General features: G+C 51.2%; 1 protein-coding gene across 5 annotated transcripts in view; it reads left to right on the top strand.

Moving 5' to 3' along the window:
• Positions 1-25651, top strand: part of LRIG1 (leucine rich repeats and immunoglobulin like domains 1) — a 120932-nt gene that overhangs the window by 85762 nt on the left and 9519 nt on the right. For 4 of the 5 annotated variants that reach the window (XM_073787524.1, XM_033865258.2, XM_033865260.2 and 1 more), the window contains 6 exons: positions 2023-2166; positions 5070-5213; positions 7630-7710; positions 13295-13366; positions 14136-14207; positions 18079-18242. In XM_073787524.1, coding sequence (XP_073643625.1) covers positions 2023-2166; positions 5070-5213; positions 7630-7710; positions 13295-13366; positions 14136-14207; positions 18079-18242 — 677 coding nt within the window. Of the gene's footprint in view, positions 1-2022; positions 2167-5069; positions 5214-6825; positions 6903-7629; positions 7711-13294; positions 13367-14135; positions 14208-18078; positions 18243-25651 lie in introns of those variants that run through there. The other variant, XM_033865262.1, reaches the window with a different exon arrangement.

The following is a 25651-nucleotide window of genomic DNA, read 5'->3' as shown; positions in this document are numbered from 1 at the left end:
CAGTGGTCTCCCTTCCCACATCCTCTCCTGTATCGCGCACGCCACAGGAAGTTCCCTCTCTCCTCACTTTGGGTTTGACCATCTTTCTTGATGTGCAGGTGGGCCAAAATGTATAGTTCATCCTGAGAGATTTATTTATGTTCTGTGAACTAATGAAGCCACTCGCTGCAGATGTTCCACTTTTATCGAGGGAGCGCTCGCTCCAGCCAGATGTGGACAATCACGGGGCTTGCCTGCCTGTGGAGGGATGGAAAAGCATCCGGAGAAGGGCAGACGAGGCAGTTACCAAGCTTCAGCTTTTCAGCATTTACATTTATTTATTTTTAATCAAAAGAAACATTTACTCACAGTTGAACAAAATCAAATTGTAAAAAAAAGTAGTTGTTGCCCCCCACCAATCCCAGCTGCCATTCTCTCTTTCCCCCAGTTCCACCCCCATGAGGCAAGCAGTCACTTCCATTCATTCTCTTTTTGGGGTTTTCTATTTGTAGTGGTTACTTCCCAGTTAATACACTTGTACCACTACCTTAATGTGTTACCGTGAGATTTCTTGCTTTATTGTCAATGATTCAGCTCGCTCAGGACACCCCCATGCCCTTCCAGTCTCTACAAGTTACATCACTCCGTTTAAGCTTTTTATCAGTTATCTTTGCAACTGATACAAAAAACAAAAACTCCAGGTCCGGTTCCATCAACCCTCTGAGCCGTCCTCATTATCAGGAGCATCTCTCGATATGCACACCGTCTCACACACACACACACACACACACACACACACACACACGCGTGCATGCACACGCACGCGCACACACACACTTTTTGTAAAATGACATCCTTAGCACTGCTGTTTTGCTTCTCCCTCTCTTCGTTGTTCACCTTTGCGTGGCTCTGCCTCTGTTTTTACATATTCGAACACGCTTTTCCTTGACATTCTTAAAACTGTCATTTTGGACTTTGGAACCCAGGTGGTCATGAGCTGGGAGGGCCGGGAGTCAGAATTCTCAGAAGAACATGGAGTCCTTAGCACATGACATTTGGGTTTTACGGTGAACAAATTCATACCAGTTGGGGGGTGAAGAAAGAGTTGCCTTAGAGGTTATTTGTAAATTAAAGGCTAACCTTTTGAGCAGAGGCAGAAAAAGGACGATGGATAAAAGTGAAACCTGGTTGCCTGAAGCCCTTGTAATACTGAACGTGGAGCAGCATTTGAAGTAGTAGCTTCTGTTCAAGAGGCCAGTCCCATGGGGCGGAGTTGTCCGTGGCCGGGCTATGCGGCGTCGAGAAGCAGGATGGTAGTAACGTCCCTCCGTAATTTGGCAGGAGCTCAGTTCCCAGCACGATGCTGAGTCGCTGACCTGCGTTCTCTTCCTTCTCAGCACAGCCCTGTGGAGTCGATACTTCTTGGGTATCTCCACTTTATGGTTGTTCAGCTCCTTCAACCAGCCAGGTGGCAGAATTGAGAATTAAATCCCAGTAGTTTGACCCCAGAGCTCAAACCGTGTTTCTTGGCGCAGTGGTCCAGAGCCCAGGCTTGGTTAGCGAGGCCCAGGTTTGAATTCTGGCTGAGCTGGGAATGAGCGTTAGGCAGGTTCCCTAGCTTCTCCCAGCCTCAGTCTTCTCATCTGCAAGATGGGGATAATGATGCGAGCTTCCTCCTCATCGCTCTTCTTTCTCTTTCTGGAGTGGGCTTTGCCTTCTGCTCGGAGCTCCTCTGCCTGTGTGTGTGCTGGTTCACTTGTACTCGGCTGGTAAGGTTGCTTCTAGGAGCTTCCCCTTGGCCTCTGAGCTCTCTCAGTCGGCCTGGGTCCTCACCGCCATCTGCGTTGCTTTGAGTGTCTTCTCCTGCCCCCCAGACAGGTGTGCACACACACATGTAGGTGCGCACACTCCCCTCACTAATCTCTCCAGCAGTGCTGTCGGATCCTGGGTGACGCCGGGGAGCCGCTCCTTCGCCGTGGGTTGGGTGGGTGCGTGAGCCCCCGGGGGTCCACGCTCACCCCGCGCACGTGGCCGTCATTGCAGGCACCTGGAGTACAACAGCCTGACGGAGGTGAACAGCGGCTCGCTCTATGGCCTCACGGCCCTGCACCAGCTCCACCTTGGCAACAACTCCATCTCCCGGATCCACCGCGACGGCTGGAGCTTCTGCCAGAAGCTGCACGAGCTGTGAGTGTCCCCTCCTGGCTCCGCAGGTGCTTTGTGGACACGGCCCGGAGGTGACTCCTCCAGAGCCCGGGGAACTCTGGGCCGCGCGTCCCATGGCACGGCGGGCTTGGGGGTTCAGGGGCCTGTTGCGGAGGGAGGAAAGAGCCCCCAGCAGGCAGGCCCAGAACGGGACCCCGAGGCCCCGCGGATCGCAGCCACTGGGGCCTCACGCCCACCTCATCTCTACTCTTCGCCCCAGTTCACGTTAGCAGGGGCTGCTGTCGAAGGGTGGCTGTTCTGAGAGCCTCTGTCTACGAATGGCTCCACCATGTAACACGTGCTTCTCTCACGAGAGGGGCTCCGGGCAGGCCTCGGCGATACTGCATGTTCGGTTCCAGACCACCTCCGTAAAGCAAGTCACACACTTTTTGGCTTCCCAGTGCATAGAAAAGTATCTTCATGCTATACTGTAGTCTGTTAAGTGTGTAGCAGCATGATGTCTTAAAAAATTATCTTAATTAAAGATACAGATCTTAATTAAAAAATACTTCATTGCTAGAAAATGCTGTCCATCATCTGACTACACAGGGTTGCCAAAACCTTCAATTTGGTTAAAAAAAAAAAAAGGCAATATCTACAAAGCGCAATATAGCAAAGAGCACTAAAACGAGGTGCGCCTGTATTGGGGCTCAAACACAGAAAGGACAGTGAACCCGAGGGACGGTGACACACTGACAGTGGGAGAATTTCTACGTGCATGTAGTTTCTGTCATGTGGTTTCTGTCGTCCTTCCCCTGACAAGTGGCCCAGGCACCTGGCTCCTTCTCCTCCCCAGCTTTGGGTCCCTCGGCCTGGTGGCGAGGCTCCCGTGCAGACGGGAATGTGTGCTTATACTTCACGTAAAGAGATTTCCCCCACGGGGCTCCAGGCTGGGACTCGGATGCCCTGAGCTGGCACCCAGGGTCCCTGACACCCGCAGTGACAGGCTCTCTCCTGGGTGGGGAGGGGCTGGGGCCTGGGCTATCCTGCCATGTCCCGGTGGGTCGCTGATCGTGAAAGCAGCATTTCCTGGGACTTGGTGGACACAGTCACGTCCCTTTGTTTTAATCCCACGTCTAGAAGGTTGGGGTTTTTGGAGGAAGAAAAGTAGCTCCTCAACATGGTTTTCATCTCAATATGTTCAAGGTTGTTCAATTCTGGTGTGGTCCAGTATGTTTCTTTATTTTTTTTTTTTTTAAGACAGTTTGGGTGGGTTTTCTTTTTTCTAGGCTTGACTGTAGGGAAAGGCTCACCCGCTGAGGTGAGTGATTACAAGTGCCAAGCCTGTCTTTCTTGTCTGTCTCTTGCCCTCAGCAGGCAAACTGAAGGGGATGTTTAAACCTAGTGCTGAGTCTTGCAGCTAGTGTTTTTATCTATTTGTCCACGTTCTTCCCCTCCACCAGCTCCCCTCCTTCTTCCCCCCCTCCCTTCCCCACCCACCCCACTGTGACCTGGAGTTTATATTTCAGTGAGTCCATCATTACTTAATGCAGAAATCAATAGTCCCACCTCTTTCCTGTGGCTGGCTTTCCTTGGAGAGAGAGAGAGAGAGAGAGAGAGAGAGAGAGAGAGAGAGAGAACCCTTTGGGTTTAGCTTCCTGACCCTTCCAGGCAGTGCACCTGCACGGTATTCTCACGTGGAATGGGATGGCTTCTGAAAGACTCTTCCCACAGGCCCTGACCCCGCTAGGGAACTCCCAGGACCCATGGTTCTCCGCTCTCCAGGCCTAGGAGCCACAGGGAAGCGGGAGAGGTCTTCTCAGCCCCCGGGGGCCCCGTACTCGCACAGGCTCTGAATCGCAGAGGGTGTGTGCGCCCTGCTGCTGAGGCAGCGGTGAGGGGCACACTCCCTGTGCCCCCTCCGGCTGCTTTCTGTGCCCTTCCAAAGGGGCAGAGAAGGTCACGGGAGTGTCCCCCGACCAGCCTAGCATTTTGCCCGACACCAGGTAACCTTGGAGCCAGATTCAGAGTTGCTTTCCACGTGTGTGTCCTGCCCCTCCTTTAAACTAAATTCTTTAATTGCAGGTGAGGATGTAATTTTGATCTCCTGCCAGGTCTCTGCAACTGACAGGCACCATGACTTATTTTTCCAGGAGAGAAAAACTGTCACTCCCTGCTACCTTTAAAAACTTGCTAATCTTCTCCGAATTTATTTTCCTTCCTCCTGCCCCAGCCCAGAGATTCCATTTTTTGAGGATAGATGACTAATATGCTAAGTAACCAACCCAGGGCTATGTCAGAGACGCAGGGACTGTGCTGGGAGGAAAGAAGGATTGATTCTGATGCTCAGGGAAGGTGTGTGATTGGGGGTGTGTTCCTTACTTACGGTAGGGGGATCATGCTAAGAGGCTGGCTTGGGTGAGGGCAAGGTAGCCCGGATGGGAGACTCTGGTCCCCCGGGCGCTGCCCAGGTGAGGCCTGCAGTTCAGTGAGGAAGGCTTGTTCCAGGCAGTGGCTGGTGGTGCCCTCTGCTGGCCGATGCTGGGAGGCTGTCCGGCTCCCTTGCTCACTATGAGAACCCGCTGGCGTCTTGTCCAGAGTCTCAGGCCACAGCCATGAGAGATCTGTCATGGCCTGAATCAGGACCAGCCATGGACACCAGGTGCATGCAGGGGTTGGAGCCTTGTGCTTCTTTGTTGTATGACCCTGTGCTGTGTAGTGCTCCCAGTTTACAGCCCTCCTTCCAGGAGTCAAAATGTATGGGTATCAAGCCCTGGTGGGTTTCTAGCTGTGAGACCATTTTGCCCTCGGGATCCTCGTGGGCGTATCCCTTCCCACTGGGACCTAGGTGACTGGCCGACCGTGGCTGTACGTTCGGGAGAAGAGGGGGAGGGCAATGCCGTGCAACCTGATTGCGATGTTTGCTTTCCCCTCCCCTCCCTCAGGATCCTGTCCTTCAATAATCTGACCCGGCTGGACGAGGAGAGCCTGGCTGACCTGAGTAGCTTGAGCATCCTACGCCTCGGCCACAACTCCATCAGTCACATCGCGGAAGGCGCCTTCCGGGGACTCAAAAGCCTGCGCGTCTTGTACGTCCTTCCCCGTTGGGTTGGTGGGAGAGCAGAATAGAGCACACCAGCTGCTTCACTGCATTCCCTTCTCATTGGTCTTGAGTCACAATTAGATCCAAAGCTGACCTGTGATGTGTGCCAGACTCTCAAAGTTTCATGTAATAAATCGAAAAAGAGCTGGTTGAGCAGAAAAGTGTCCCTCATTCCCCCCGGGGTGGTGCCTAGAGTGATGACGACTCAAAGAAAACTGTCATCACCACGCACTGGTTCCTGCAGTGCGCTTGGCGGGACGTGGGGTCCGGCAGTGGGAAAGGTTCCCCAGGCTGCGCGCTGCCGCCCCCAGATCAGCAGCCTTGGGGCCGTCTTTCCCATCCTGAGCCTTCCCGCTGCGACTTCCACGTTTCAGTCCTGAGTATTTCTATCTGAGCCAGGGCAATCCTGAGGCTCGTGTCTTGGGCTAGCGTCTCAACTTCTTCAGCATATAGCCTGCATCCAGGACGCCCGTTTCCAGAAGAGGTGATGAGGGAATCCCGTGTCTCTCCCGGAGCCTTTTTAGGGTCATTTAACACAATGGAGATGATCATGTCATTTCCCTCGAAGTTCCCCGTGAGGTGGAGGGAGTTGCCAGGAGTTGCTGCAGGGTGCTTTTCTGGGACTTCAGAAAATTTTCTGGGCTTTCCTGGGCTTTCGAGAACTTCCAGGCAACAGAACAAGCAGCCATAAAGCGGGGGTTGGGGACGGTGGGAGCGGCATCTGGATTTCAGCAGGCAGTGGCCGTGGGGTCTGAGGCCTCCCTCCCAGCTATGCCCCCTGCAGAAAGAGCGGCCTATTCCGGCGTGCCGGGGAGGAAGGCCTTTGCACTTGCGCTTAGCAGAGGCGGCAGAGGCTTCCTGCCAGGCCGTCGTGGAGGAGTGAGAAAGAGCCCGACGCCAGGCTGCTCAAGCCGAGGTCAGCCTCGGAGCCATGGCAGTGCTGAATGACAAGGCCGGGACGTTCAGACTCAGGAGGCCAGAGAAATGAGAAAAAATCTTTGGCAGCTGGGGCTCAGAGCAGGGAGACACAGAGCAGCAGCCCCGGGTCCCAGGTGTTTCAGGACCAAGATAATGGGAGGAACCTGATGAAAGGACGAGGCCCTTCCAGCCTCAGGATCTCGGCTCTGAGCTTCCGCTTGTAAAGTAAAGGTCAGAATGAGCATTTCTCTCCAAGGTCTGAGCTCCCCTCCCCGCGGGCGCTCACGGGAGCCGAGAGCAGCATCCTTTCTGGTCCTGGCCCGCGTCTCCTGAGGCTCAGGAGGGGAAGGTGTGGCGGAGCTCGTGGAAAGTTGGAGCGGGCCAGCCCAGGGCAGCATGGGGGCCTGGTCGCCAGGTGGGGTGTGTTGCCCGCTGGGGTGACCTGCCCTTGGAAGCTGGGGGAGGAAGCTGAGTCATTGGCCTTGTGATTTGCGTTGTTGGCGGAGACTGGGCCGAAAAGTTGGCCTGGTCCTCTGGTCTTGGCAATTGGGTCACCAGTCTGACTCAGCACCCAGATGTCGTCCCTGGCTGAGAGTCAGCACCTGTGCAGGCCCTGGGGGGAGACGGGCTCTGGGCGCCAAACCCACTAGAGAGGGCCCTGTGCTGGGGCCTCTTTCTTCCCTGTCCTTTCCTCCATGTGCCTTCTGCAGTTTCTCGGTCAAGTCCAGGAAAGGGACCCTGGCTGGGGTGAAAGCAGGTGGGAACCTTAGGGAACCTTTCGGACTCATTCTCAGAGCAGTGGACAGAAGTCCGCTCTTTGGGGGCAGAATCCAAAGCAGGCTTTCCCCTGGGGCCTGGCATGTGCCCACTGGGGAGCAGCACATGCAGCTGGGGAGCTGCCAGTCCAAGGCCTACGTCAGCTGTGTTGTGAGGCTGAGAAAGCCAGTTCTCACGGCAGGGTGGCTGAGTGGTCATGCCCCTAATCTTTTTTTTTTAATTAATTAATTTATTTATTTTTGGCTGTGTTGGGTCTTCGTTGCTGCACGTGGACTTTCTCTAGTTGCGGCGAGCGGGGGCTACTCTTCGTGGCGGTGCGCAGTCTTCTCATTGCGGTGGCTTCTTTCGTTGCAGAGCACGGGCTCTAGGCGCGCGGGCTTCAGTAGTTGTGGCACGTAGTCTCAGTAGTTTTGGCTTGCGGGCTCTAGAGCACAGGCTCACTAGTTGCGGCGCACGGGCTTAGTTGCTTCGCGGCATGTGGGATCTTCCCGGACCAGGGCTCAAACCCGTGTCCCCTGTATAGGCAGGTGGATTCTTAACCACTGCGCCACCAGGGAAGCCCACGCCTCTAATCTTAACTGGATGTTCCGTTTGGGCACCTAGAACACACCGAGATGTTTTGAGCTTCTTCAAGGTGGCAGAATGGGTGTGAGTCTCTCTTCCTGCCACAGACTGAATGGTGAGCTTTCTGTCTGTCTCCTCCCCAGGGACCTGGACCACAACGAGATTTCGGGGACAATCGAGGACACCAGTGGTGCTTTCACAGGGCTTGACAGCCTCAGCAAGCTGTGAGTATCTGGGCGTCGGAAGATCCGTGGGGCTGGTGCATGGAGACGGCTCCACGGGCCCCTACACCCTGTGTTCTGCGCCCGCCCCTGGGAGCGTTGGCACATTTATCTTCTTTTGTTTGGGAAGGAAAGTCTGAATAGGGGGGCAGAAGGCATCCCACCTTCTCCCTGACCCACCACCTCATCACTGCCCTGGGTGTTGGTTTCTTTGGGGCTAGAGAGCTGGTGTTTGGAGGCCTGTTGCGTCTTTTCTCCCGTTCAATTCTTGACTGATGTGAAAACAGCCAACTTTTTTGTTGTTCTTTGCTCAAAGGAGTCTTGCCCTCTTACCGAATTTCTAGAAATTCTAAACGTCTAAAGCCAAGTAACTCTTGATGGTTTTGAGTCTTCGGGCAGTCTTTTTTGTTGTCAATCATAATCGTAAACGGAAACAATCATGACCATACAGTAGCTGTTTTTTATTCAAGGTTTCTGGTGTTTGGGGTTTGTTTTTCTATGCTCCTAGAATTTGCGAGGCGTGTGTGTGTGTGTGTGTGTGTGTGTGTGTGTGTGTGTGTGTGTGTGTGTGTGTGTGTGTGTGTGTGTGTGTGTGTGTGTGTGTGTGTGTGTGTGTGTGTGTGTGTGTGTGTGTGTGTGTGTGTGAGAGAGTGTGTGTGTGTGTGTGTGTGTGTGTTTCTGCTGCAGATGAGGACACACAGGGGAAGGGATTTTGCCCAAGATCACACAGCCGGTGAGCGGCAGGCCTGGGACTCACCCGTGTGGCCCCGAAGCCTTGTGCCTCCCCTAGTCCTACCCTCTTTCTGCATCTCCCCAGCACTCTCTACAGATGCCTCCCAAGGAACGTATAGGCACGGGGGTGGGAGCTGTTATCACTGTTCACTAGCTGCTGTGGGGGAGGGATTGGAGGAGGACAAGACAGAAGACGGCCCCCACTCCGTCTCCCCCAGCCTGTTGTGGTGACGGCGAGCCGAGCAGAGCACGAGGATAAAGTAAATATTTTGAAAGCAGCAGTGGAGGGCGAGGCTCCGGGAAAGCCCGTGGAGGCAGGGGCTTTCTGCAGAGTTAACGTTTCTAATTTGTTTTGAAAAGTGGGGTTTTTCACGCCTTTGCTAGTCTGGGAGTTGCACGCGTCAGCCGTTTTGGCTGTCTGAGGATTCGTTCTCTTCTTGAGGCTCCTGCGTTCTGATAGTGGGTCACAAATGCCTGTCGGCCTTCTTTTTCTCCCCTAAACAAATGCTCCTTTCTCCCCCACCTCCTGGGCCCTTTACCCAGCAGGTTTGGGAAGAGCCAGGACAGCACGACGGGGTGGACAGAGGCCTGTCATTGACCAGAGGAGCCTCAAGCTCGGGATGCAGCTGCGGGGATGGTGGAGCCGGCGTGCTGGGCGCCTGCGCAGCCATTCAACACAAGCCTTCTCTGCGGGGCCTGTCCCTGCGGTGGAACCTGGAGCCGGTTCTTGGGTGTCGCGGCTTCCAGGAGGCTCTTCCCTGCCAGCTGGGGGCGGTGACCCTTGAGGGCACTAGGGCTTCCGGTTCGGCAAAAGCCGTTCGCTGTCCGTAGCCTAGAGCCGCCTTCCTAATCGCCTGCTGTCTGTTCCCCAGCATGTTCTACTGGACTAGGGTAACAGTCCGGCGTTTGACCCACTGGACTAGGGTAACAGTCCTGTGTAAAGTCCCAAGAAGGCAGCACGAGTGCCCGTAACCCTTGCTTGCACTGGCCGCTTGACGTGGGTGTTTGGAAGCAGTGGGTTCACGGTGACACTGTAAAATGCAGTGTCCAGTCTCCTCCCGCCCAGCCCCACTGATCAGGATCTTGGGCCTGGACGCTCTTGTATCCTTTTCCAAAAAAACCGGAGAGATGCACACAACTGGGGGAAAGCGGGACAGTGACAGTGGTTCCTTAATATGATTAAATATATGCAGTCATTTACTTAGGTGCCATGGTGTTGTGGTTATGTTGCAAAAGACAAAAAAAAAGAATCCTCTTCTTGGATAAAAAAAGAAAACTATGTGATAGATATTCCCAGTGGTCCAGCCCAGGTTGGCAGTGAGGAGTGGGCAGAGACGGAACAGGATTGGCACCATCAGGTGATGGTCGTAGCTGTGTGGCGGGCACGTGGGGCTCACGACACCCTCCCGTCTGCCTATGCGGGTGTGTGAAATCTTCCACATTAAGGGGGGAAAAGGAAGGCCCATGCTTTCCTGTGATCCGGGCGCACAGCTCCGGTTAGAAAGCACTGTGAGCGGGCCGTGGAGGCTCTTCCTGCCTCGTGAGGTGTGCCTGGCCCTTGGGGACGCCGGGCTTCTGGTTCCACATACACCAGCCTGTGTGCAGCCTGGAGCCGCCTTCCTAACGGCTAACGGTGTTGAGTCAGCGTTTGTTGAATGAAGCGGGGAGGAACCCGTGCTGCTTTGGTCTCCCCAGAGCAATGCGCGGACGCTCCGCGGCGTGGCCGTGCCACCGAGAGGCCCTGTTTAAGCGGCCTGGGGGTGAGTCTGTCGGACCCATTACAAATGGGGGGGGCTCACATCAGCCAGGAGGGGGGCAGTCCCTCTAGAGCCGCTGGTGGGCTCGGCGGTGGAAGCAACTGAGGGGCGGAGGTCAGAGACCTCCCTCAGAAGGGAAGGTGGACACGCTAGCTGGCCTGCACTCTCTTACTTGAGGACCCGGGGTTCTCCCTGCCGTGCCCGAGGGCAGCCCGAAACTAAAACGTCTTCCAGGAAAGGAACAAGTGAGCAGCGGAGCCATAAAAGGCTTCCGTCTGCGAAGCCTGCCCTGCCCTTCATTCTTCCAGCTGCTGAACACAGCCATTTGGGAGGGTTCCTCAGTGCGGAGCTTCCTGGCAGGGCGTTCATTACACGCACCCAGCCGACGCCCCTCCTTGCAGAATGCTTTTGGAACACCTGCTGGGGGCCTGCTGAGCTCATAGCCCGGGGAGGAGGGGAGGCAGGGTTTCTGGAGCACAGGTCAGCCGCAGAGGGGAGGGTTCGGTCACTTGCGGACGAAGAGGAGGCAGGTGCCGCCCCGTGGTTCCAGCTCTCTCCGGGGCATTCCTGGGGGCAGGGGGCCGAGTGACACAGCAGTAGCCGCTGCCCTTCAGCCTTCCTGGGGTGAAGGCGGCAAGAGCCGGAAGACCCTTGGCTGGGTTGGCGGGGCTGGGGGAGAGGGTGTGATAGGTGATCCCCAGGGTCACCGTCTGCTCCACGTCGCTGGCGCGGGGGACGTGGGGCCGGCTCTGCCTTCCGGGAGCCATCGATCAGGTGCGCCACGTCTCCGCTGCCCACCGGCACGTGGCACACAGGCACGGGGACACACCTGGCCCACAGCCCCAGCTCTCCCATGCGCACACAGCGGCCTGTCACTGGAACCACAGTCTGCCAGCCGAGCCCCGGCCCCCACCCGCAGACGCCTGCTGGGGAATGTGAGGACCTACTGTAATCCACCAACAGGAGATGCGCTCCTGGATAATCGAGCATCTGAGAGTTTGTTTTATTGGTATTGTCGCCGTTAGGAGGAACAGCCTGCCCTCGTGGTAGGAGAGGCCAACGTGACTAATATTTAATGGATGATATAAAGCACAGCTTTTTTTCCTGGATCTCGTTTACGGAAGATTTCACTAAACAGTTCAATACCGTTCACTAGGACCTGGAGCCCGCAGTGGCTCGGCCTGGGGCATCTGAGTGAGTGAGAGGCTGGCAGTGCTCTCAGTAGCGCCAGGCTTTGGTGCCCTGCGGGCTGGTGCTGGCTGGACTTGCTCTGTGGTGCAGTTGTGGAAACGCTTTCTGGGTGAGGTTGTTCTCACATCCATGCAGACCGCCTCCCAGAGAAGAAGAAGGCAAAGGGCTCTCTGGCCGTTGTGCTCCTTTACCCTCCGGAGGCAGGGCACAGAGCTGCTTTGTCTGAGGGCCGAGCCCAGAGTTGCCAGGGGGGCTGCATCAGCAGAGGACCTGGGAGGGCACCCATCCTGACGCACTTGGGGTGCGGCAGCCCTGTGGTCCGGCTGCCTCCCGAGTCCCCTGGCGAGGGCTGGGTCCTCTGTGTGTGTGATCCCATCTCCCGGAGGCAGCCTGCTGGTCCTTGCCTGCCGGGCCCCAGGAGCCTTTGGCACTTGGGTGGGAGCCCGGGGCCCGTGTGGCAGGCGGTGCCAGGCTGCCCTGCCGTCTTTGGTTTTCTTCAAGGCTCGCATTTCTTTTCTTCCCTCTTCTCGGGGAGGGCTGTGTGCTTGCTGTTTTCCCTTGTGGGTCCCGTCTTAACGAAGGTCTGAAGATAGATCTGGCCTTTAGTCGAGATCTTTCCCCTGGTCCTCGGTGGGTTCTAGACAAGGAATTCCCCTCTTGGCGAGGGGCTGAGCCGGCCTGCCTTTCTCTAAGGCTTTCTCCTGACCACCTGCCCTCAGTGCCTAGGGGTCCCTGTCCCACACCTGCGGTGCTGAGACCTCCCAGGAGCTGGTTCCCAGCAGCCCATGTCCTTCTTAACCTACCCTTTGGAGAGTCCCGGTGGACACCATCGTCAAAGAGCCCCATACTTGTCAGCACTACCTCAGGTGTTCGCTGGCAGAATTTCCTGTGCCAGCAGCAGTTAGAGGGAACTCCTTGGTGGGCTCTCATCAGAGCATCTGATAACGAGGAGGGAAAACTGGAACCTTGATGCTTTTCATTCCCAACGTCCAGCCACTCTAGGTGCCACCCCTACCCCAGTTCCAACACAGACTTCCCTTTGGATGACAGCCCATGGAAGAGGCATCCGTTTCTTCCATGTGTACTGCAGGGGCAGATTTGGGTTTCTGAGAAAACTCTTGACAGTCACTTATGAGACTGTGATTGGAATTCTCTGGAAGCGAGACCCCCCTTCTCATGGGTAGGTAGTCCAGGTACAGGCATTAGATAGCCTGGGGGGCTGACCGTTGAGGACCTGTCTATCTAGGATTTAATAACCTCGGGCCGTTGGCATCATTTAAAACCCGGGCTCTTGCTGAAGAGCCGAGGGGCCTTCTCGCAGGCAGGGGTGCAGCGCACTGTGGCCTCATCGTGGCTGCCAGCGTGTGCCCCGGAGCTGGGGGGCCGTCTCCATAGATACCCACTGTCCTGTCCTCCTCTTGCCTCCTCTGGGGACCTTTATCCCCAGAAGGCAGCTTTCAGAAGTGGGTGGTAGTTTTTAGTTCCAAGAGTTTTCCTCCTGACTGCTTCCTCTCGCTGGAACAGTGGTGAGTTCTCTCTCCCCTGTGGGACTATGGCTACACTCCCCCCAGGGTGGTCCTTAGAGAGAGAGAGAGAGCCCAGGCTGGACAAGGTGATTTCCACTTAACACTGCAAGGGGCCTTTTTGGCGAGACAGCGCATGCAATTCCTACCTGTCATCACTGTTAAATTCTAATAAAGATAAAAGTATCTCATTTCAGAAGGGGGAGGGCCCACATACCTCAGATGCATAATCTCGGCAGGGGTCAGATTTCCACCTGCCTCTCCCTGGACAGGCTTATCAGATAGCACCACCCTAATTGTGTGTTCTCTTTCTCCCCACCCTCCCTTGTTGCTCTCCCTCCCGCTCCCACCCCACCTCTGTTTCTGGATGTTTGGAAACTGCAGAACTCTGTCGGGAAACAAGATCAAGTCCGTGGCTAAGAGAGCGTTCTCGGGGCTGGAAGGTCTGGAGCACCTGTGAGTACCTTCCCTGACCCACAGGCCTGCCAAACGTGGCTGCCGGGGAAGTCTGTGAGCAATTTAAAAGCATCTTTGTAAACTGAGACAGGCTATTTGGAAACACCAGCTGCTTCCTTCTAAGTCAGCTTCAACTTTGGCCTTCGTTTTGCCTATGCCAGAAACGGTTACAGAACATATGGCCGCTCGGTGTTCAGATAAATGCCGTCCTCCTGCCTGGCCTCCCCATTGCCTGGGCCTGCTCAGGCCCTGGGCTCCCTTCCACTTCCACCAGGACCCTTTATACTGCTAAAGCAGCGCAGCAGTGCCGAGTACACGCTGGGTTTAACTGGGAGGTTCCTCCTGGTGTGTTCGCCTCTGAGAGCCTGGGAGGAGGAGGACGGAGCCAGCCCTGAGACGTCCGTGTGTCACCAACCGAGGCGGATGCCTCTAGTACTTGATTCTTAGGGTATTTTGTCTTTGAATCAAGTGCGGCCACAATTCTGTTGGGAAAGTTTTGCCTGTTGACTTGCTGGGCGGGCCTTGGCTTAGCTTTGATGCCACCCTTAAGGCTGGCTCGTTCCAGAGTTATTGCACGTGTCAATGTAGGTGAAATAATAGCCGCTTACCGTGGCCTTAGGACAGGACACGGGTGTCTGGCTCGTGCCTCTGGTTCGCTGGCGAAGCCTGGGCTGTCAGGAAAAATCCCTGAGCGTCGTGGCTCAAACACGTGGCTGACTTGAAGGGCGCCTGGAGTTTCTTTGCCTAAGTAGAGAATGTTCTTTTTCAGGAACCTTGGAGAGAATGCAATCAGGTCTGTCCAGTTTGATGCCTTTGTGAAGATGAAGAATCTTAAAGAGCTGTAAGTACCGGGGATTCTGTGGCCCCAGTTGGCGTGAGTAGAGGATTTCCGAGTAAGAAGTGCCTTCATTGGATTATGCTCTATTTTATATAATAGTTGTGATCGTTTATCGTTGTCTGTAAGTTCAATTGTCTTTTTGAAAAAAATGCCCTCTGGGGGCTTCTTCTGAATCAGGGGTCAGTATACTTTTGCTTACAGGGCCACAGTAAATATTTTCAACTTTTTGGGCCACAGGGCCTCTGCCATGACAACTTGACTCTTGTAGCAAGAAACCAGCCATAAATAAGACATCAACGAATAGGTGTGGCCGTGTGCCAGTAAATTCTTATTTACAAAAGCAGGCAGTGGGCCTGCAGGCCGTCGTGGACTAACCGCTGCTCTGGGTGATGTGGAACAAACTCTCTTCTGTAAATGGATAATCCTCCCTTTCATTACGTCAAGGACAAGTGCTTCATCTTTTAGGGGTGCCTACAATGAAGGGCTTGTATTGAGAGGGGCTTCTTAAAAGATCTGGGTGGGCTGTGAGCAGGGCAGAGCTCTCCGTGGGATGGTGGCACGTACCGTGGGATAGTGAGGAGACGCCCAGCCCACGTGTGTTCCCAGGGCCCCCGTGGTGTTTGTGGGCCGTGATGCTGCCGCTGCAGACTTGCCGTGTGGGCCCATGGGCGACAAGGGTTAGAAGAGCTTGCCTGTGTCCTAGTCTCTGGCAGAGGAGCTCATCTAAGTATTCAGGTAGCAACACGCAGGTTTCCTTTCTTCTTCCTGTACGTGAGTCCGATTCTGCAGCCATTGAGTCTGAGCCATAATGTCTAGTTCCCTGAAGGTGCAGCTTTGGGTTCCTACAAGTGCTGAGAACATCGGGCATGCCAATGGCCGTCTTTGCACCCTGAGCTCATCCTCGTCCCTGCGGCCAATCCTGGTGGACCCTCGGTGGCAGCGGGGAGGGGAGGAATGGGGCAGTAGGGGGGTGCAGTCCCCATAGTTGGAAACCGAAGCAGGAAGAGGCCCCGGTGGCGTTCCCAGGGGTGCGTGAGGGGAGGCGAGGTGGACGGGCCCTGGCCTCACGACGTTCAGTGTCCTGCGAGATTGAAGTCTGTCAAGTTGGTGCCCTTTCTCGTAAGGGTCCTGATCTTAGAACGGGAGTTCGTGGAAGGATGGACACTTGGATAGATATGTGATAAAGCAGGTATCACAGAACATTCAGATTTTACAAAGTGGTGAGTCTGTGAGTGTTCACGGTGCATTTCCCTCCAGCATTTCTGTCTTTGAAACTTTCCAAATAACATGTTGGAAGTAAAAAAGATCGAGTTAAAGGGAAGAGAGAGAAAGAGAGCAGGACAGGGAGAGAGGATTTTCCTTTGGGCCTCCTGAAGACTCAGGTTTCCTGAGACAGTTTTCTAGTTGGGACTAACTGGGCCCTTCCAGGTGTTGGGTCCCCTCCCCCGCAGATGCATCTGTGTGGTTCTGGAGGCTCAGCCTTGGCCCCCTGCCTAGGCTTCCCATCAATCGCTGCATGTACCCAGCTGGGGCTGGCCGTGGGCCCAGTCCTCTGATGGGAGAAACGGTTAATCCCACTTGGTCATTTTCTTCCCCCATTGGATCAAGGCAGGTTGTGCTGTGCACTTAGTCATCCTCTGGGTAAATTTCCACAAGCGATGATTAGAAACACATTTGGTGTTGGAATCATGAAAATGTGTGATATAAGCCAGCGGAGTGCCGGGATGGCTGCAGGCGGGGGCCCGGAATGGCCGTGCCTGCTGGCTGCGGGAAGCTGCAGAGCCTTGGGGTCACCAGCGATCCCCCGTCTGGCCTACGCTTGGTCTCGGAGGAGATGTGTGCGTGTGGAGGGGAGGTCGGTGTCCCACCGGGTCCCTCCATTTCTCTCCCTCCATCCCGTTAATCCTAACTCATCCTTTAGGACAGCCTTCTGTCCACCCTGAGTACCTGCCGTCTTCTAAGGTCTGGACCCCTCGGTGTGAGGAGGGTTTCATGCAGAGGAGGCAGGAAATTCTCTAGGGAGCTCGGCCAGCAAATGCCCTGAATGCATGACGTGAAGCTTAACCCTTTCCAAACACATTTCTGATCAAGGAGAAACGTCAGATTTGTTTTCTCCAGTTTGTTCCTGTGGTTCGAATGAAATATGTCCCTGTCCCCGACACAAGGGGCTAAAGGCTCCCCGAGATGGCCAGTGTCCTCCCCTAGACTTCGTGTGTAGTGCCCAGGCCTTCCTGCGGAAGGGGGCAGGCACGTCAGATGCCCCTTGATGGGAAGCCGTCGGTGCTTCTGACAGGGGGAGAGGCCCTTCCACTCTTCGCCTGGGCTCGTGAGTTCTCCTGTGCCTGGCGGCAGCCTTCCCAACCACCACACACAGCCTGCCCTGGGAAGCTCTCCAGAGGCTGGTGTGATTCAGCCGCTCCTTCGCGCTCACCTGTGAGGGCCCGTCCACCACCGACAGTAACTCCTCAACAGAGCCTCTCTCCACGTATCGCTAAGCACAGCCCTACCGCCCATCAAATACAAAACCTAGGGCTGATTGTAAGGTCTAATATGGGCAAGCATCCCTGTTATAATGGCTTTGTGCTCAATTATTTCAGTCTTGAATGAGCACTTCCCAAAATTATTTGGTTTAAAATGCTCAGCTCATTCGGGAACGGTGAGGAGAGGAGCGAAGAGCAGATTCTATGTCATTTCGTCTCTGCCTTGGGTTCTCTGCCTTCAGGTTCTCTCTGCCTTGCTGTTTACTAGTTTGATGGTTTCCCTGCTCTTTAGAAGGTCAGAGTGAAATGAAGAACGAGAAAGGGGCCTGAGGAATGTGGTGGGGGGGGGAGGCCATTGCTCTATCACTGGCCCATGTGACATTTTTGGAATTTCAGAGCATCCCGGTACCCCTTTTTTGTCACCACGTACCGGGGACAGTTTATTCCAGGGAAGCGCACGTAGTAAGTCCTGTGTCCATCCCCGTGCCGGGCTAACCTCCGCTCTTGAGCTCACAGCCCGAGGTCTTCCAGGAACACGGCAGCTCAGCCCCTCAGCTGACTTATCTTCGAGTGACTCCTCAGGAAGGAATGTCCGCAGAGATGGCGATTCCGATTTCTGTTGAAAAAGCTGATCCTCAGTTGCTGAGAAATGAGAAAGAAAATATGCTCTGTTTTGGTTGGAGCCTCACAAAACCCAAGTTGTGCGTTCTCATGCTCCCTGGGCAGTGGCAATTAACTCACAGGCACTATTTAGGGAGCGGAGCCGAATCCTGCCGGCCTCCTGAATAGCGCTGGTGTGGAGATAAATACACAAACAAGAGGGGAGCACGCCCGCGAGGCTGACATTTGGATGCAAGGAAACGTGCAGCCCTGCCAGATGAAAACAGAGCAGCCACACAGAAAAGGGAGCCCTTCTCGGGCTTGAGATCGGAGCCTCGCATGGAGCTTGGACACTCCAGGTGGCTTATCGGGGGGGTGGGAAAAAGCAGAGAGGAGGCTGTGCTACTCCTGTCTGTGGGATGCTCAGAGGCCAGGAGACGGCATCCCTGGGGTCACATGAGCGCAGTGGCTGTCGTGGGACACGTGTGAACTCCGGGTGGCTGCTACTTGAAGTGTGGCCCTTAGACCAGCGGAGTCAGCATCACCTGGCGGCCTGTCAGCGATGCAGAATCCAACCCACTGAGCCAGAAGCTGCGTTTTCTCACAGTCTCCAGGTAGACTGTACTTACCGCTCTAGGTCGCAGGAGAGGAGCCGTAAGAAAGAGCATCTCCCATTCAAGCTTGCTGACTTTCACGGCACAAGCTGATCGGAGGCGATGGGTCATTCGGGGCACAGAGGCAGATATCCCTTCTTTGCGGTCACACTTCACACGACCCTTTTGTCTTGCTTTCAGCCATATCAGCAGCGACAGCTTCCTGTGCGACTGCCAGCTGAAGTGGCTGCCCCCGTGGCTGCTGAGCAGGACGCTGCAGGGCTTCGTGACAGCCACCTGTGCCCACCCAGAGTCACTGAAGGGCCAGAGCATCTTTGCCGTGCCGCCAGAGAGTTTCGTGTGTGGTAAGACTGTCTTTGTGGTTTTTTTTTATTTTCCACAAAGGGTAAGGAGGCCAGGAGGCTTCACTATGGGAGTGATTCCTGTGATCAGAGTCAACCCTAGCCCTAGCCCATGGTTACCCATCAGCTGCTGGATACAATTTATTTCCCACTGAAACCACACGTAGTGTTTACGGTGCCGTCGCCTCATTATGTGGTTCTTGGAGTGCGTGCGTTTAATCAGGAGCAAGCACCAGCTGCTTCAGTTACATGGCAAATAATCAGTTACAGGAAGATGGCTGTGTTGTTTCAAGCCAGCGCTGGTGCCCGGATTTAGCTGTGAATTTACTCAGCATAGGAGGCTGGGGTTTTCCTGTGTGTTTCTTTCCAGCCCCAAGAATGAAAGGTTAAATACAGGAAGAAGGAGTCTCAGGAGAACAGCTGCTGTAGTAAAAAGAATTCCTTCATGTTGACTTGTGCTCTTGCTGTGTCTCCAAAGCACTGGAATCGGCACTGGTAGCTTTAAATTCTTTCTTCCTCCCGACTGGTGGCATGTAGGTCTTGCCATCTTTTGGACCAGGGGTGGTTGGGATCCAAGTTTGGCTGCAAAGAGCACAGAAAATGGTGAGCATCTGAACACAGAAACACACACACATATACACTCACACGTACGTGCACACAGGCACCACACACCACACTCAAATAGAGAGTATGCAGCCTCGTGGTCAGAAAGATGTGTTCAAAGAGCGAGATGAATTTTGAGTTGTTGCTGGTTTCTGCTCTAAGCAGGAGCGAGGGTGGCATTCCCGGGCCTGACTGGAACTGCTGGACAGGTGCGTCCTGCTGCCTTTCATCCCTCTGGTCTGCCTTGAGCCTTGGGTGTGATATTCCCAACCAGGGGCTCCTGTAGGGTCTGGGGACCCCAGTGGTCCACTTCTCTGTCCTACTTTTTGGGCACAGCAGTAGCCAGTGTGCCTGCTGACATCAAGATACAGGTGTCCTCCTTCCACACGCCCACTCACCAGCACCTCCATCACTTCTGAGAGCAGGCTTGCTTTCCTTTCTCCTGACCCAGTCCAGCAGGAAGCCTTAAGTACACTATCAACGTGGGAGCAGCCCTGCCAAATCAGCTGTCTTTACTGTCATTCTCATGGGCACTGTGCACATGGCCCCCCATTGCCTAGGATGGAATAGCCGTGCCATCCATTGTTCCTTGGGTTTCTGGTCCCTGACCATTCTGTTGTAACAGAGCTCCCTGAAATTGCACTTTCTGCCCCTCCGTCCTGTCTCCTGCCACAGGGCATAACCTCTCCCTTTGGATAGGAGCCACGGCAGGACTTGGGACACGCTGCCCCCAGCCTCCGGCCTGTGGCCCTGGCGTATTCTGAGATGTAGCAGTTTTGACACATTTCTCAGAGCCACCTCCACATTTTCACTCAGGCTCCAACCCAAACAATCATCAAGTACTAATGGGAATCATGAAAACACTTGGCAGGAGATCAAAGTTTCAAGCTCTGTGGGAATCTCCCAGTCCTTTTTTATAAAATGCAAGTATAACCCCTTCACGCCCACTAGGCTAGCTAGAATCAAAAAGTCAGATACCAACAAGTGTTGGTGAGGAAGCCTCCTACGCTTTGGGGGAGGGGAATACAACATGGCGTAGCTGCTTTGGAAGACGGTTTGGAAGTGTCTCAAACAGCTAAACGTAGAGTTACGATATCACCCGCCAGTTCCACTCCTAGGTAAATACCCAAGAGAAACAAAATGTATGTCCACGTCAAAACTTGTACGTGAATGTGCATAGCAGCATTACTCATACTGACCAAAAAGTGGAAAGGACCCAAATGCCCATCGGTTGATGAATGGGTAAATAAAATGTGGTATAGGCATACAATTAGGACTACTATTAGGTCATAAAAGGGAATCAGTCTTACAATATAGATGAACCTTGAAATATAAGGCTAAGTGAACGAAGTCATTCACAAAACACTGTATGTTATATATGATTCCATTCTCATAAAATGTCCAAAATAGGAAAACCTGTAAAGGTAGAAAGTAGATAAGTGGTTCCTTAGGGCTGGGGAGGGGTGGAGGGAGAGGGATGATAGCTAAAGGTACAGAGGTTCTTTCTGAGGTGATGAAAAATGTTCTTAAAGTTGACTGTGATGATGGTTACACATATTTGTGAATGTACGAAAAACCGTGAAATTGTCCACTTTAAATAGGTGAATGATATTGTAAGGAAATTATATTTAAACAAAGCTGTTTTTTAAAAGAGAAGTATAATTTACATATAAAATTCACCCCTCTAAAGTGTACAAGTCAGTGGTTTTTAGAACATGGAACAGTTGTGTAACCCTCACTACTATCTAATTTTACAACATTTTCATCACCCAGAAAAGAAACCACAAAACCATTAGCAGTCACTCTGTCTCCTCCCCTGGCAGCCACTCCTCTACATTAGGTCTCTATGATTTACCTATTCTGGATGTTTCATATAAATGGAATCCTCCAATACATAGTCTTTTGTGACTAGCCTTTTTCACTTAGTATAAATTTTTTATCATGTATTTTTAGTACTTCATTACTTTTTAAGTGGCTGAATAAATATTCCATTGTATGGGTATACATTTATTTAGCCATTCATCAGGTGGTTTCCACTTCTTGGTTATTATAAATAATGCTGCTATGAACACTGCCGTACAAGTTTGTGTGTGAAACCTCTTGGGTTATATACTAGGAATGGAATTGCTGGGTCATACGGTAACTCCATGCTAAACTTTTTAAGGAGCTGCCAGGCTGTTTTCCAAAGTGGCTGCACCATTTCGTATGCCCCTCAACAATGTATGAGGAGTCTGATGTCTCCCCATCCTTGTCAACACTTGGTACTGCCTTTTAAATTGTACCTATGCTAGTGGATGTGAAGTGGAATCTCACTGTGGTTTTGATTTGCATTTCCCTAATGCCTAATGATGTTGAGTATGTTTTCACATGCTTAGTGGACTTACATGTATATCTGCCATGGAAAAATGCTACTCAAATCTTCTGCCCATGTTTTAATTGGTCATTTGTCTTTTCATTGTTGAGTTATAAGAGTTCTTTATATATTATGGATACTAGATCCTCAGCAGATATAAGGTTTGCCAATATCTTCTACCAGTCTGTGGCTGGGTTTTTTCTGTTTTTTGTTTTTTTCATTTTCTTGACATTTGAAGCACAAAGGTTTTAAATTCTGATTAAGTCCAATTTCTTTCTTTTTTTTTTTCTTCTGCCATTTGTACTTTTGATGTCATATCTAAGAAACTATTGCCAGAGACAAGGTCACAAATATTTACACCTATGTTTTCTTCTAAGAGTTGCACAATTTTATTAGCTCATACATAGTCCTCCAGTTTTGGTCTTCTGGTTGAAGACTCTTCTATTATGGTTCCCTCCCATGTCCCCATAAATTTTGGGGTCAGCTTGTCATTTATGCATTAAAGACAACTGGAATTTTGAAATAGGGATTGCATTGAACCTCTTGATTAATTTGGGGAGTATTGCCATCATAATATTAAGTCTTCCCAATCTGTGAACATGTGATGTCTTTCCGTCTTTTTGTAGCTCTTTTTCACTTTCTTTCAATGAAATTTTATAGCTTCCGTTACATGGGTCTCACTTTCTTTTGCTAAATTTATTCCTGTTGGTGTTTTTTCTTTATGGTGCTACTTTAATGGAGTTCTTAATTTCATTTTAAAATTTTCATTGCTAGTGTATAGAGATGGGATTGAATTTTATGTTGATTTTGTATCCTGTAACTATGTTGAAATCATTTATTAGTTCTAACAGTTTTTCGGTGAATTCCTTAGGATTTTTTTAATATATGATCATCATGTCATTTGCAAAAAGGTAGTTTTTTTCCTTTCCAATCTGAGTGCTTTTTCTTTCTTTTTCTTATCTAACTGCCCTGGCCAGGTTCTCCAGTACAATGTTGAATAGAAGGGATGAGGGTAGACATCCTTGTCATTTTCCTGATTTTAGGGGAAAAGCATTCAGTCTTTCACCATTAAGTATGATGTTAGCTGTGGGTTTTCAATGGATGACCTTTATTGAGTTGATGAATTTCCCTTCTATTTCTAATTTGAGTGTTTTGTTTTGTTTTGTTTTTAATAAATTTATTTATTTTTGGCTGTGCCGGGTCTTCATTGCTGTGTGCGGGCTTTGTCTAGTTGTGGTGAGCAGGGGCTACTCTTCGTTGCAGTGCACGGGCTTCTCATTGCGGTGGCTTCTCTTGTTGCGGAGCACGGGCTCTAGGCGCACGGGCTTCAGTAGTTGTGGCACACAGGCTCAGTAGTTGTGGCCCGCGGGCTCTAGAGCGCAGGCTCAGTAGTTGTGGCGCACGGGCCTAGTTGCTCCCCAGCATGTGGGATCTTACCAGACCCGGGCTTGAACCTGTGTCAGGTGCATTCTTAACCACTGCGCCACCAGGGAAGCCCTGTTGAGTGTTTTATGTTGGATTTTGTGAAATGCTTTTTCTGCATCTGTTGAATCACGTGATTTCTTTCCCTTTATTTTACTGATATGGTGTATTACATTTTTGGATGTTAAAACAACTTTGCATTCCTGGGATAAGTGCAACTTGGTCATGGTATAACATCTTTTTATATGTTATGGGATTTGGTTTGTTAGTTTTTTGTTGTTTTTTCATTTATATTTCTAATTTTTGTTTTACTTATTTTTGGCTGCGTTGGGTTTCACTGTTGCGCGGGCTTTCTCTAGTTGCGGCGAGTGGGGGCTACTCCTTATTGCGGTGCCTCTTTTGTGGAGCATGGGCTCTGGGTGTGTGGGCTTCAGTAGTTGTGTCACTTGGGCTCAGTAGTTGTGGCGCGCAGGCTCGGTGGTTGCTGTGCATGGGCTTAGTTGCTCCGCGGCATGTGGGATCTTCCCAGACCAGGGCTCGAACCTGTGTCCCCTGCATTTGGCAGGCGGATTCTTAACCACTCTGCCACCAGGGAAGCCCTGGTTTGGTAGTATGTTTGTTGAGATTTTTTTTCTTATAATTTATTAACAAATAAGTATTTTTATTTTTTAGCTTACAGAAGGTCTTTTTTTATTCAAGTCAGTGTGAGTTGGTACTTCATTGTAGTTTTGATTTGCATTTCTCTTTTTTTTTTTTTGCAGTATGTGGGCCTCTCACTGCTGTGGCCTCTCCCATTGCGGAGCACAGGCTCCGGACACGCAGGCTCAGCGGCCATGGCTCACGGGCCCAGCCGCTCCGCGGCATGTGGGATCCTCCCGAACCGGGACACGAACCCGTGCCCCCTGCATCGGCAGGCGGACTCGCAACCACTGTGCCACCGGGGAAGCCCATTGCATTTCTCTTAATAATTAGCGATGTTGAGCATCTTTTCATGTGCCTGGTGGCCATTTGTATGTCTTCTTTGGAGAAATGTGTATTTAGGTCTTCTGCCCGTTTTTGGATTGGGTTGTTTGTTTTTTTGATATTGAGCTGTATGAGCTGTTTGTATATTTCGGAAGTTAAGCCCTTGTGGGTGGCGTCAATTTGGATTTGGATACTTTTTATTGTCTGATTGCTGGGGCTACGATTTCCAACACTATGTTGAATGGAAGCGGTAGGAGTGGGCATCCTTGTCTTATTCCAGGTTTTAGCGGGAAGGCTTTCAGCTTTTTACTGTTGAGTATTATATACTCGGTGGTGGGTTTGTCATAAATAGCTTTTATTATGTTGACATGTGTTCCCTCTGTACCCACTTTGTTAAGATTTCTTATCATGAATGGATGTTGAATTTTATCAGATGCTTTTTCTGCATCTATCGAGATGATCATGTGGTTTTTGTCTTTTGTTCATGTGGTATATCACATGGATTGATTAGCGTATGTTGAAGCATCCTTGTGACCCTGGGATGAATCCAACTTGGTCGTGGTGTATGATCTTTTTTCTGTGTTGTTGCATTCAGTTTGCTAATATTTTGTTGAGGATTTTTGCATCAGAGATTTGGCCTGTAATTTTCTTTTTTTGGTAGTGTCTTTGTCTGATTTTGGTATCAGGGTGATGGTGGCTTCATAGAATGTCTCTGGGAGTGTTCCCTCCTCTTCAGTCTTTCGGAAGAGTTTGAGAAGGATCGGTATAAGTTCTTCTTTGTGTGTTTGGTAGAATTTGCCTGTGAAACCATCCTAGTCCTGGACTTTAGTTTGTAGAGAGGTTTTTTGTGTTTGTTTTTTTACAGATTCTACGTCACTCCTAGTGATCCATCTGGTCAATTTATCTGTTTCTTCTCGATTCCGTTTTGGTGGGCCGTATGTTTCTAGAAACTTGTCCGTTTATTCTAGGCTGTCGAATTTGCTGGCATATACAAGTGCCAAATTCATATATGAATTTGTTCATAGTATTACCTTACGGTCTTCTGTATCTCTGTGGTATGGGTTGTTATTTCTCCTTTATCATTTCTTATTTTCTTTATTTGGGTCCTCTCTTTTCTTGGTGAGCCTGGCCAGAGGTTTGTCCATTTTGTTTACCCTTTCAAAGAACCAGCTCTTGGTTTTACTGACTGTAGAGAATTCTTGTATGTTTACTCATAAAGGTCTACAGTTTTCTGTTTTCTCTGGTTTTGTTCAGGTAATACTAACCTTATAGAATGGAGTTAGGAAATGTTCACCCCTCATCTATTTTTTTTTTCTTTTTTGGAAGGATTTATGAAGGATTAGTGATAATTCTTTAGATGTTTGGTAAATTTCACCAGCCATTTGGCTCTGGAGTTCTCTTTGTAGGAAGTTTTAAAATTGTCTTTACTTGTTATATCTATGCAGATTTTCTTTTTCTTCTTGAGTCAGCTTTCAGTTTGTGCATTTCAGACAGGTTATCTAATTTGTTGGTGTACAGTTACTCATAGTATTCCTCTGTATTCTTGTCTGTTGCTGTAAGGTTGGTAGTATTGTCCTTTCTTTGATTAGCATTTGAGTCTTCTCTCCTTTCTCTCTTCTTTTCCCTACCCTACTGTAACTATGTATTATTCAGTTTTGTTGATATTTTCAAAGAAGAGGAGCAGAAGAGAGTTCCTCAAAGAAAAGGAATAGAAGAGAGTCACAAACAAAAGTCCTTACGTATTTACCTATGTTGTTCCTTTAATGGTGTTTTTTTTTTGTTTGTGGAGTTACTGACGCGTCTTTTCATTTCCGCCTGAAGGATTCCCTTTGGTATTTCTTGTAGGGCAGGTCTGATAGCTGTAAATTCTGTTTTTTTTGTTTTTGTTTTTGTTTTTTAAGGGAATTCCTTTATTTTTATTTTTTATTTATTTATTTTTGGCTGTGTTGGGTCTTCGTTTCTGTGCAAGGGCTTTCTCTAGTTGCGGCAAGCGGGGGCCATTCTTCATCACAGCGTGCGGGCCTCTCACTATCGCGGCCTCTCTTGTTGTGGAGCACAGGCTCCAGATGCG

This window comes from Tursiops truncatus, chromosome 10, assembly GCF_011762595.2.
Source record: "Tursiops truncatus isolate mTurTru1 chromosome 10, mTurTru1.mat.Y, whole genome shotgun sequence".
Classification (NCBI taxonomy): domain Eukaryota; kingdom Metazoa; phylum Chordata; class Mammalia; order Artiodactyla; family Delphinidae; genus Tursiops; species Tursiops truncatus.
The sequence above is the reverse complement of the archived record's forward strand: the minus strand, read 5'-3'. Positions and strand labels throughout refer to the sequence as shown.